The 13,217-nt window shown below is 36.0% G+C and overlaps 1 protein-coding gene across 2 annotated transcripts in view; it reads left to right on the forward strand.

Annotated features, from left to right (window-relative positions):
• The first annotated feature begins 8,277 nt into the window (after window positions 1-8,277).
• Window positions 8,278-13,217, forward strand: part of RNF128 (ring finger protein 128) — a 166,550-nt gene continuing 161,610 nt past the window's right edge. Inside the window, exon 1 of one of the 2 annotated variants that reach the window (XM_037821300.1) lies at window positions 8,278-8,907. In XM_037821300.1, the coding sequence (XP_037677228.1) occupies window positions 8,505-8,907 (403 nt within the window). In that variant the 5' untranslated portion in view covers window positions 8,278-8,504. The remainder of the gene's footprint in view (window positions 8,908-13,217) is intronic. The other variant, XM_037821299.1, reaches the window with a different exon arrangement.

Raw genomic sequence — 13,217 nt, forward strand, 5'->3', positions numbered from 1 at the left:
TAGGTTACCAATGGCTCAGGTAGGCAAAGGGAATGGGGAGTTAATGCTTAAATTGTACAGAGTTTCTATTTGGGTTGATTGTAATGGTTCAGTATGGATGGTGGTGATGGTAGCACAACACGTGAACATAATTAACAGCACTGAATTATATATGTAAACGTGGTTAAAAGGAGAAATATTAGGTTGCATATATATTACTAGAATAAAAATTTTGTTCACTGCACAACACAGTGAACCCAATTGTAAACAATGGATGATAGCTAATATAAAGATGTTCTTTCATGAATCGTGACAAATATACCACACTAATGCAAAGTGTAATTAATGGGGTGGTATATGGGAACTCTTTTTTATAAATTTTTTTTGTAAAACTACAACTTTTCTTTAAAACTATCACTAAAAAAGGATTTAAATCTAGCCACATCACTGTCCCTAAATCCCTATGGAATCTTAAATAAAGCCACTGAAACTGCTGGGCCTCAGTTGCCTTATTTACCAAAAATGCAAAACAATGGTCCTACTACTATAGTTATCAGAACATTGAAAATGTCATTGAGTTAATTATTTTTACATTTCATGAAAATATGGTTTTCTGTGAAGAACCTTTTAAAATCATTAGACCATTATCAATTATAGCAGTTCACTGTAACAAAAAGATAAACATTGAAATCTTTTAATCCAAGTTAATTTTATTGAGTGCGCCTCCTAATTTGTTGCCTGTTCAGTGTTTTACATATGTATATAATTATCTTTAAAACAGAAATCTGAAATATTGTAGCTTTCTTTTTCAAATGATATGCACATTTTCAGTGAAAATCAAGCAACACTTTTTAATGCAATTTTATTGAGATATATCCACACATATAATCTATTCGAAGTATACCATCAATGGCTCACAGTATCATCATATAGTTGTGCATGTATCACCACAACCTGTTTTAGAACATTTTCATTACTCCAAAATAAAAAAAGAAAAAGAAAAAGAACACCCAAAACATTCCGCACTGCTTATGCCCCGTATTATTTATATATTTTTTGTCGTTATTTGATTACTCATCTGCCCAGTACCGCTGATTCTTCTGCAAGGTTATTGTGTCTGACTTCCAGTAATTTAAGATCTAGAAGTTACTCTTTTTTTAACTTGTACTCAATTAAATGTTTATTTACAATTTCCTTATGGTTTTTACTTCTATAAATGTATCATTCATTTTTCACATACCAGGCACTGTTGTTTAGCTTCAAGGGAATTACTTGCTACAAATTTAACAACTGTGACATATTAAAAACAGCATTTAGGGAAGAAATCAGGGTTGAGAGGATGTGAGCAGATGTTTCTGTGGTGTTTTGCCAAAATGTCACTTAAATGCCAACAAGATTATAAAAGATCTTTTTTCCCAAAGTCTCTCTACCCACTTTACTATTTCCAAAATATGTTGCTATCACAGTGGTATTAGGAAACCCATTTACTTTTTTTCTTTCTCGATCTCTCATTGCATTTGATTTTTTAATTCAGTTTTATTGAGATACATTCACATACCAAACAATCATCCACAGTGTACAATCAGTTGTTCACAGTACCTTCATAGAGTTGTGCATTTATCACCACAATCAATTTTTGAATATTTTCATTATTCCAAAAACAATAAAAATAAAAATAAAAGTAAAAAGAACACCCAAAATGTCCCATCCCACCCTTATTATTCATTTAATTTTTGTCCCCATTTTTCTACTCATCTGTCCATACACTGGTTAAAGGGAGTGTGAGCCACAAGGTTTTCACAATCACACAGTCACACTGTGTAAGCTATATAGTTATACCATCGTCTTCAAGAATCAGGGATACTGGGTTGCAGTTCAACAGCTTCAGGTATTTCCTTCTAGCTATTCCAATACAGCACAAACTAAAAAGGGATATCTATATAACACATAAGAATAACCTCCAGAACGTCCTCTCGACTCCATTTGAGATCTCTCAGTCCCTGAAACTTTGTTTCACTTCTCTTCCCATTTGGTCAAGAAGGCTTTCTCAATCCTACAATGTCGGGTCCAGGCTCATCCCAGGAGTCATGTTCCACATTTCCGGGGAGATTTACACCCCTGGGAGTCATGCCCCACGTAGCGGGGAGGGTAGTGAGTTGACCTGCTGAGTAGGCTTAGAGAGAGAGGGGGCCACATCTGAGCAACAGAAGATGTTCTCTGGGGGTAACTCTTAGGCATAAATATAAGTAGGCTTAGCCTCTCCTTTGCAGTAACAAGCTTCACAAGGCAAGCCCCAAGATCAAGGGCTCAACCTTCTAAATTAGTAGTCCCCAATGCCTGTGAGAATATCTGTAATTCCCCAGGTGGGGAAGCTTAATATTTCCACATTTTTACCCCAGTCCCTCAAGGGGGCTTTGCAAATACATTTTTATTCTCTGCCCAAAGTAGTTTGGGATGTATCAGGGCTTCACACTAACTGGTACAAACCAACAAGATCTCACTCCCTATTCAAATTTCAATGTAATTATGGGGTTTGGCTAAGCTGACAATACAAGTTAAATTATGTAGAATGCTACAGAAAATACAGATTTTGCACCAAAAATCTCTAGAAGTTACTCTTAAAGTGTTTTTTTCTTAAACTTTTTACTTTTAAATGATTTCAAACTTAAGGGATAGTTGCAAAATAATGCAAAACCCATACAGAGAACTTCAACATACCGCCCTCCCCCCAAATACCCAGATGCACCAATTTCAATATTTTTGCCACATTTGCTGTATCATTCTATATATCTTTCTATAAATTTTCTGTTTATTTAGCTATCAATTTTCTAAACATTTGACAGTAGGTTATATACATCATTCTTCTTGTAAACTTAATACTTCCATGTACATTTCCTAATAACAAGGATATTCATTTATGTAACCACCTTAAATCCAGTTATCAAGTTCAAGAACTTTAACATTGATATAAAACTTACAATCTACATTCCGATTTTTTCATATGTCCTAGTAATGTTCTTTTTGGTCTTTTCTTCTCTATTATTAGATCTAATCCAGAATTATGCATTGCATTTATTTGTCATTGTCTCTTTAGTTGCTGTTTTTTTAAATTGTGGAAACACATATACAACATAAACTTTTCCATCTCAACCACTCACAAGCAACCATTCAGTAGGATTAATCACATTCACAATGTTGCACTACCCTCACACCACCACCCATTTCCATAACTTTCCCATTACCCCAAACAGAAACACTACACCAATTATGCTTTTACTCCCTGTGATGGTTAGGTTCATATGTCAACTTGGCCAGGTAATGATGCCCAGTTGTTTGGTCAAGCAAGCACTTGCCTAGTTGTCTCTATGGGGACATTTCATGGACTTAAATCATCATTAAGTTGATTGCATCTATGGCTGATTAAATCTCCATAGGAGGAGATTGCCTTCAGCAATGAGAAATTTTTCATCCAATCAGTTGGAGGCTTTAAAAGGAACAGTGATGATTTCAGCAGTCAGAAGAGAGAATTTTCATCTCTACTTTAGCCGGCCAGCTTCTCCTGAGGAATTCATTGAAAATCGTCATTGGAGTTCCAAGCTTTTAGCCTGCCCAATGCAATTTGGACTCATGGCATTGCTACAGTTGCATGAGACAATTTTATAAAATCTCAAGATATTTACAGTTATCTCCTGTCAGTTCTGTTTCCTTAAAGAACCCTGACTAATACACTCTCCATTCCCTTCCCCCCTGGTAACCAGCGCTCTACTTTCCATGTCTGTAAGTTTGTATATTCTAGCTATTTCATATAAGTGGAATCATACAATATCTACCTCTTTGTGTCTGACTTATTTCATTCAACATCATGTCTTCAAGGTTCATCCACGTAGTGGCATATATCAGGACTTCATTCCTTTTTAAGGCTGAATAATATTCCATTATATGTTATACCATTTTTGTATACCCATTCATCTCCTGATGGACATTTGGGTTTCTTCTATGTTTTGGCAATTGTGACTAACACTGCTATGAACATTTGTGTACCCTATCAAGATTTTAATAATTTTTTTGTAGAGGGGAACTGAAAGAGAAAAGGACAAAATGACTTAATATGAAATAGTCAAGGCAATTAAATTGTAAAGTCAGGCTTATGATTCCAAAGTCTGTTTCTTTAAACTTTAATTTCAGCACAAAGCAAAATATTTGAGTAATAATAAAATTTCAGTTAGTGTTGTCACTGTGAGATAAACTTCTTTAAATCCTGGGGCCTCATAAAATGATGAACCAGTTTAGCACAGCATATATCCAAATATATGAGTGCCCACTCTGTGACAAGCACTAAGTAAGAACTAGGAACATAATACTATACTGTATGTACCCCAGAAAATCATGTTCTTAAAGCTAATCCATTCCTGTAGATGCAAACCCATTGTAAGTAGGTTTTCATGAGGTGACTTTAGTTAGGGTGTGGCCCAGGGTGGGTCGTAATCTTACTGGAGTCCTTTATAAACAGGATGAATACAGAGAGAGAAAGAAAGCCACGGAAGCAAGAAGCTGAAAGCAACAAAACCCGGAGGAGAAGGGAGAGACCAGCAGATGCTGCCATGTGCCCTGCCATGTGGCAGAGGAGCCAAGGATTGCTGACAGGCAGTCTTCAGAAAGAAAGCATCACCTTTATAATGCCTTGATTTGGTCATTTTCTCAGCCTCAAAACTGTAAATTCTCATTGTTAAGCCAACCCATTTCATGACATCTGCTTTCAGCAGCCTAGGAAACTAAAACAACAAGTGAAAGAGACATGGCCCCTACTCCCATGGAACTTACAGTGCTGTTGAGGAGAAAGACATTATTCAAATAATTGCACAATTAAGTGAAATAAAAACCACAAAGGAAAGGTATCTAATTTTTACTGAGCTTTTTAAACAAAGGAAGCAGATGGGCACTGGGGAAGCTTTTCCTGAAGAAATGAACTTGAACAGTTATCTGAGGGATTGAGTCATTCCAGACAGTAACAACATGCACAAAGGCCTTGCAGCAGAAGGTGTGTTTGAGGAATTGAGTGAGGACTGACGTGGTTGTAGTATAGAAGATGGGATACAATATTATGCAGGCAAATAGACAATGGTTCTTGCAGACATGTAGACCTTTATAGGCTGTGGTAAGGATTTTAGTTTTTATCTTAAGAGCACTGGGAAGCCATTGAATGGCTTGTAGCCAGGATATGCCATGATTTGATTCATGTTTTATAATGATTATTGTCAGCTGGGAGGAGACTAGATTATAAGGATGTTGGCAGAGGCTGCTAGTTGTATTCAAATACCTGTTCACCCCTTCAATGGCATCCTAGAACAACAAATACTTTTCCCAGCTTCCTTTGTAGCTAGGTATGGCTTGTGACTAAGATATGGTCATAAATGAGCATAAGTGATAAGTTCAATTTCTGAACCATTTCCTCACAGGTAAGGGAGAAAGCTCTCTTTCCCTTTTCCCCATTCCCACTGGCTAGAATGTGAACATAGTGGTGAGGCATCTTGTATCATGTAGACAAAAGCTATACCAGAGAGATGGCAGAGCAGCTAGTAGGGGCCTAGGCCCCTGACATTGTGAAGTTGCTATACCAGCTTTAGATGGCTTACTTTCTGGCTGTTACACAAGAAAAAATAGTCTACGTTGTTTAAGCCACCATTATTTAGTCAAATATCCTCCTGATGCAGGAGGAAAGTGAAAGCAAGAGTACCAGCTAGGAGACTGTTGGATTGGTCCAGGCAAGAGACAGTAGTGATAAATGACATGGAGAAAATGGGTATATTCAATATAAATTTTGGAGATAACATTAAAAGTACAGATTCTGGCATCTTGCCTAATTCTAATGGTCCAGTTTTTTCTTTTAAAATTCCCACTGAGATAACGAAAATTCCAGCAGTCCAACAATTCTTCCCCTCAAAATCCCAAAGGCAATATCTTAGTCACCAAGTAAAATAAAGATGACTTTTAGATATCTTTGCTGTCATATAGTCCCAGGTATATTTGACTTTGGACATCAAAAGACTTTTGAATATCAGATCTCAGCTATTCCTTTTATTTGGCTTTGGCTAATATTAAAATTAATTTTTATTCCTTTTGAACATACACCAAGTTAGAGTCACCCAGCCCAGAACTAAAATTTACTATGAATCATAAAGGATCACTTCTGCTTTCAGTTTGATGATTTTCTTGACTAGGAGGTAAAGGATTTATTATGAGCTTTAACACATCAAAGTGATAGTGCTAATAGCAAAATAATAAACTATTTGCGTTTATTCTTAAATAGACCATAAGCTAATACACAAGATTTTAAACCTTTCAGTTCAATTCCATAAATAATTATTAACTGATCACTATGTATATGGTGTAGCATACCAGGTACCGTGAAGGGATACACAGATGAGCAATTTACAACTCTGTTATGATAGAGAGGTTTATATTTGTATCATGCATCTATTGGAATTTATTCAGCAGGTTCTGCTGCTGATTCCCTGAAATCCTTCCCTCTGTTGGATGATGTTAACACTTGGTTCCCAACTGCAGAGCCCACTCCAAAGCTAATGTCTCAGATGAGAGCCTAAGAACAGAAAAGAAGTCAGGAGAAGAAACTGCTTCATTTTCCTTCAACAATGTCTCCTATATTCCTATTTTCTGTGGTCCTGTACTCTTGACTCCAGTAGTCTTCCTGATTCCAGAAAACTTGCCTTGGACTTTGGACTACCATTGTGCCTTCTTTCCTTTTAACTTGGTTGCTTTCTGATTCTCTGACAGCCTGATGCTTGTTTGTCTAGTTTGCTGACACTTGGCCCAATCAGATTCCTGATATCTCTGTTTGTCTTGTTGTCCATTCATCCACTCCTTCACCAGCCCTTGGCACACATTACAATCTCTCTATTCCAGCAACTTACCCAGACCAGTTGACCCCACAGCAATATATGACCAAGTGTTGCTAGTACCTAGTGGACACGTGATTAAAAACAGAGCTTAAAATAAAGGAAGCAATTAAATAAATAAAACTGTCCATACATTTGGAAGACTGAAGTTAAAACTCTAGATGTTAAAATTAAACCTTTAACAGTATTTTTTAGAGTGCAACACCTGAGAGATGAAAATGAATGGAATGCATACATCCAATGAAATAATATTTGGCTGTAAAAGGGAATGAAGTTGTGATGCATGCTACAACATAGATGAACCTTGAAGACATCATATTGAGTGAAATAAGCCAGACACAAAGGACAAATACTGTATAATCTCACTTATATGAAATAAGCAGAATAAGCATATTCATGAAGTCAGAGATTAGAATACAGGTTACCAGGGGCCAAATGGGGGATGGGGTGGAGAGTTAATGTTTAATTGGCTTGGAGTTCCTGTTTGGGGTAATGGAAAAGTTTGGGTAATGGATGATGGGGATAGAGGCACAACTTTGCATATGTTACTAACACCACAGAATTGTATATTTGACAAAGAAAACAAGGGAAACTTTAGGTTGTATATAAGTTAACACACACACACACAATCCCCTGAAATTGTACAACACAATGTAAACAGTGTGCTAAAGTTAATAACATAATTATAATAATATTGTTTCATGAATTATAACAAATACACCACACTAATGCAAAATATTAATAATAGGGAGAACTGTGTGTGTGAGAGGGGGGTATATATATTAAACTGTACTTCCTGTATGATATTTCTGTAAACCTACCACTCCTCTAATTATAAAAAAAAAATGAGGAAAAATATTAATGGAATGCAGCAACTCATAGGTATCAGTCAATCAACAAATATTTGAGTGCCTACCATGGGCAAGGTACTGTACTTAAGAGGAAAGGATCTCTAGCCACTGAAATATGTTTACTTTTCATTAAATAAACAGGTGGCAGACGATAGTCCTTGGGGAGCCTGTTAAAAAAAAATCCACAAAGAAATAAGAGGGGAAAAGGTTGTAAAATCAATTCTACTAATGCCATAGCGATTAAAATTACAGATCTTAACTTACTCCCAGCTGAACTGGTATATTTCAGCAGGCCTTGGAAAACAGGTTTTATGTTTTAAATATTCTGAGAGGTGACTTTCAGCCGTGTCACGTGGAATTCCCAAGAGTCCAGTTCCTCATTCCAATCCACTCCATGTTTATGAAAGTGCATTAGCTAGAACAGTAAGAAGGAAAAAAAAAAATCCAGTGCAGGAGGTCATCCAATCCTGATAAGTTGACATGTAGAATAAAGTTGATGATGTTATTTATTGCTAAGGTAGTCCTGGTTAAGGGTTACATGCTTGTACAGTTTGAGGAGGGGCAGGCACAGGGAAATTTAGATAACTAAAGTTAAATACAGCTGATGCATTCAGAGCTTATGTTGCTTGAAGTAAGATCAGTTACCTACTTGCAACTGAAATTTCAAACTTCTGCTTAGCAGAGACGTGAGTGGACAATGGTGACTGATAGTTGGAAATATCAGCAGACGTCTTAAATTTTATGTTCAAATGAACGAGCAATGAACCAGGAGAATAGATTCAGGTTTTTTCAGCTTCTTGTAATTACCATTTTATTTAAGATTACAGCATCTTTTTCAATGAACGCCTATGTGACTGTGACTTATTACAATGAAACCAGCAACTACACTACAATAGAGACTTGTGAATGTGGAGTTTATGGATTAGCCTCACCAGTGGCTAATGCTATGGGGATGGTGGGCATCCCTAAGAACAATAACTACCAAGCTTGTGACTACAACACTGAGTTTACTAATACTAAGAAGCCCTGGATCGCACTAATAGAAAGAGGTAATTGTACATTTTCAGAAAAAATTCAAGCAGCAGGCAGAAGAAATGCTGATGCTGTTGTGATTTACAATGTTCCAGAGACTGGCAATCAGACGATACAGATGGCAAATTTTGGTAAGTAGTAATCAATTCCCCAAGAGGGTTAATGTCTTTGTTTATCATAAAATTTATTTCCATCTAGAATTACCCTAACACCTGGCAATGAGGTTGTAATGATTTTACTTTAAATTTTTTTGCTTTGCACTTGGAATTACTTTACTATTGCTTTATATTTGTGATTAATTTGTTTTGAGGTTAATAACAACTCATGTAGTAATGTATTATTTCAGGGTTTGTTAGCTCTATTAGTTTTCTCACTGTGTATTATATAATTACTTTTTAATAAACTCTTTACCTGTAAACATTTAAAGAGAGATAACATTTTAAATTTATTATTAATTTGTACTTTTCAGTTTGATTCATTTTCTCATGCAAATATGTATATATGTATGTATGTATTCAAATATGCAGTAGCTGAAAATTGATTCATTATTATGTTTAAACAATAGCATATTGTAAGTGTGCAAAATGCTTACAGAAATAAGAATTCAACTCTATGCCATAAGCATGTGAGATTTGAATCTATTTATGGGACTGATACTTAAAAATTGACTCGGTAAGATTTGTCATTCATTGAAAAGTGTATGGCAAAAATGGATTTTAAGTGTCATTCATATCAAAAGTAAAGATTTCCCTTAAAAATGTTTACTTATGATTTCTTAAGTAAATAGAATCATCTAATTTATTAACTTTGTAAAAGAATTTACCTCTGAGAATTATGGTTTTTACTTGTTTATTTTGTAATAATGCCACTTTCCAAGTAAATTTTTTTTTTTTTAATCAGTGAAGAAGTAGACTTCTGACCTAAGTTTTCTATGCTGTTGATATGTACTTTTGTTCCATATCTGGCAAAAGAAAGAAATAGGAAAAATTTCAAAGACAAGAGCTGACAGTAAATGAGTATAATATTTTTATAATTGGTGTTATCACCATCAAATTTGGCCTCTAAGATGATTAATGCAAATGAAATTAAAAGATTTCAGAATTGTAAAAGAGAGAAAATAAAATTTATCTTAAGAACAGTAGCATGTATAGATCACTACAGGTTTTATACATACAAAATGGCATTTTAGTACTATTGTTTGAAAATGTAAGTTGCTTGTGTCTCTGTGTACTGAAAAAACAAGTAAGATGGTCTTTCAGCAATACAAAACTATTGTAGATGTACAAAACTCTACTTTCTCCTTTTTTTTTATTACATCCTGGACATTGCCAGAACTCATGCATTCATCTTTTTTTCTTTTCATACTAAAAGCATTTCATATGCATTCCCTATATATTCCTATATTCTTATATGGTGACTTTCATTTTTGAAGAAATAAAATATGGCAGGTTTCTGATGAAAATTATGAATTAAATATGTTCTAAGGAACTTATTTTCTTTATGTTTACTTTGGAGATTCTTAGTACTCTAGGTTTCCTTTTCCACGGATGATCACATTCTGCTTGTTCACTCCCCTGCGATTTTTAAAGTATAAACAGTATCAAACTAAATAGTAGTCCTGTTTTCAAAACTTGCTTTGCAACCTCCAGTAGGGACCAATATCTAGTAGAATGAAGGTACTCAACCACTGAATTTAAAAGATTTATCAAAGGTAACTTAAAGTGAATCTCAGCAAACACCAGGTACACAGTTAGTAATTTGAATACGTGGCTCTGAACAAAGTTCAACAAAGAAGGCAGTTAAGAGATATCATTCAATATATACCTCCAATATAATCAAGGAGATGTGATAAAAAAAAGTTTTTAAAGCTACATTACCCTGTTTTAAAATAAACACACTGAAAAGGATTACATTAGGCTAACATAGTGATAGTAATTGCAATAGTTAACATTTGTTGACATTTACTATATGCCAGACACTGTTCCAGGAATTTTATTTTATTTAATGAATATTGATCTTTGATATTGAATCATCTCAACCTACAGAATTAATATTGTAGGTTTAGGGTTTTGCAGTTTAAGACATGTCAACAAGTATGTCATTGGATTCCTTTCTTTCTTCCTGGAAATTTCCCTTATGTAGAAACTAGTATATGATGCAGTTGACAAACATAAGGAAGCAAGTGTAGCTATAAAAACTATCTGATCATTAAGGACTGAGTCATTATTTTATAACATAAGTCAAAATTTTGTTTGTTTTTGCTATCTTTTATTAGTGTTTTGTTTTCTTTGGGCACAGAGGGTGAGGCAACAAGTTCTCCTCTTCCAAAAGCTAATGGCTTCACCTTCCCTCACCTCATCTTTTATCACCCCTAAAAACTACCTTTTCAGAAAACCACGCTCAAGCCCCCTCAGGCCCATGGCACCCCTCAACTCTTCCCTGGCTCTCACTACCTCTTCATTTCTTCAGTTTCATTTTTCCCATGCTTGGCCTTACTAGCCCTTCCACAATGCAGTGCCTCTTTATTTCATACAGATGCCCATATCCTCCAGCCAAAGACCACTAGGAATGCAGTGAGGGAGAACCCATCATGGGGAACCATGGGGCACCTCAGTGAAAGGGTGTTAGAAATGACTTACAGGATTTGGACTTGTTTTAGGTGATTTGTGGGAGTGTTTAAGGAAGTTGACCAGTGACCAGTGGTTCCAGTTTACCTGAGACTCAGGAAATTCCTGGGCATGCTAGGATGAGTTGGTCACCCTAGTGCACTTTTTTTCTGGGTTTGGATGCTGTCAGGAAGTGGAGGCAATTCTATGATTAGGTATCTCAATAAATCTTTTCTAGGGGAAGGGAAGACTAACCAGACACTAAAGCTGTAATTAAGAAGCAACAGTCACTCATCCAGGATGGGAGATGTTTGGTCATTTTTATGGTTTGGACAATGTTAATATTTTGATTGTGTTCAGACATGATTATGGAATGGTTTTAATCCATCATGGTTACAGAGTGGCCTTATCTAATGTTGATGTCCTGTAAGATTGTTTATGTTCAACAGGAGAACAGCAAAGCCTAACTTACAGTGCTAGGCCAGGTTCCAGGTGTTCAGGGCTGCCTTTTTCTTTCTCACTGACAATGCACTATGCCTTCTCCCTTACTGGTGTGCAAATACCTTCTCTTACTCCATGTCTTTTTATATGTCTGTACCTCCCCATCCCCCCATATAGGCTGCCTTCAAGAGTCCCCAACAAGCCTATGGGCTATTTCTGCACCCCGTACCTCCTGTAGCTTCATGATGTGGGTGAAGAATGTCCTTACTCGTGAGCCCAGTCTATTTGCAGCTTCTCTACGAGAAGGATTCTTTTTCTGGAAGGGATAACTTTAGTTTGAGAAGAGCTCCCACTGAGGAGGAATAGTGTATATAGCCTAGTACTTGAAGGTAAACATTTAATTCAAATTTTCCCAATTTGCTGTATGTTTTGACTAGGCATTTTGACAGCATAGGAAATAGAAGGATATGCTTAAGGAGTCCTCAACTAATTATGTAACTTCTTAGCAACCATTTCCAAATGCAGCAGCGATAGCCATCCAGTTCCTTTCCAGATGTACAAGAAAAGCCAGGACTCCTGTGCAACCAAGCAGAAAATTCAGAACATCTTAAGTACTTGTTTGCTGAACAGTTTTTGAAAGTTAAATATGCTATTTCTAAATAAATTGCCTTAGAAAATGCTTAAATTTGAATGTAGCTTATTTCAGCAAAGTCAAAAATTTGGGGGGGATAAAATAGTATTTACTTTTTATTATTTTGACTGTGTCCAACAAAGTGGTTGAGGTATGCACCATTTCAGAATCTCCCAAACTCACAAATTCCAGAACAGTTAAATCCATGGAAAGGAGGGGTTTAGTCAGAACAGCAAACTCACGTGCTTTAAAATAATGTTTTTCTGGTAAAAAAAAAAAAAAGGAAATAAAAGCATAGTATATAAATGAAGGGAGAAGATAAAAAAAGACTCTTCAATAAGACTTGGATTCTGATATACGCATAAAGAAAAGCTTAATTCAAGAAAACTAATCAGTTCAACTTCAAATGAATCTCAAACCTGTCTAGTTTCATCCATTTCCAAGACATCACCCTCTCTTAGAACTCTCCTAAATGATCTCTCTGCTTCTTTTGTTCCCTTTCAAACCCACTCCCCACACTGAAACTAAAGTGGTATTTTAGAAAAGACAAATCACACTCTGTTTAAAATCTTTCAGTGGCTTCCCACTGCACTTAGGGTAAATTAAAACTCTGTCCCATGTCCTTACCCACTCCTGAATGACCTGGCTCCTGCAAACCACTCTGACCTCATCTCCTAGCGCTACCCACTGCTGCCCTGCCCGGCCACACCTCCCACTCACAGAGCTTTAGCCACACTGGGCTCCTTTCAGTCTCTCAATTCTA

This window comes from Choloepus didactylus, chromosome X (assembly GCF_015220235.1).
Source record: "Choloepus didactylus isolate mChoDid1 chromosome X, mChoDid1.pri, whole genome shotgun sequence".
Lineage (NCBI taxonomy): Eukaryota > Metazoa > Chordata > Mammalia > Pilosa > Megalonychidae > Choloepus > Choloepus didactylus.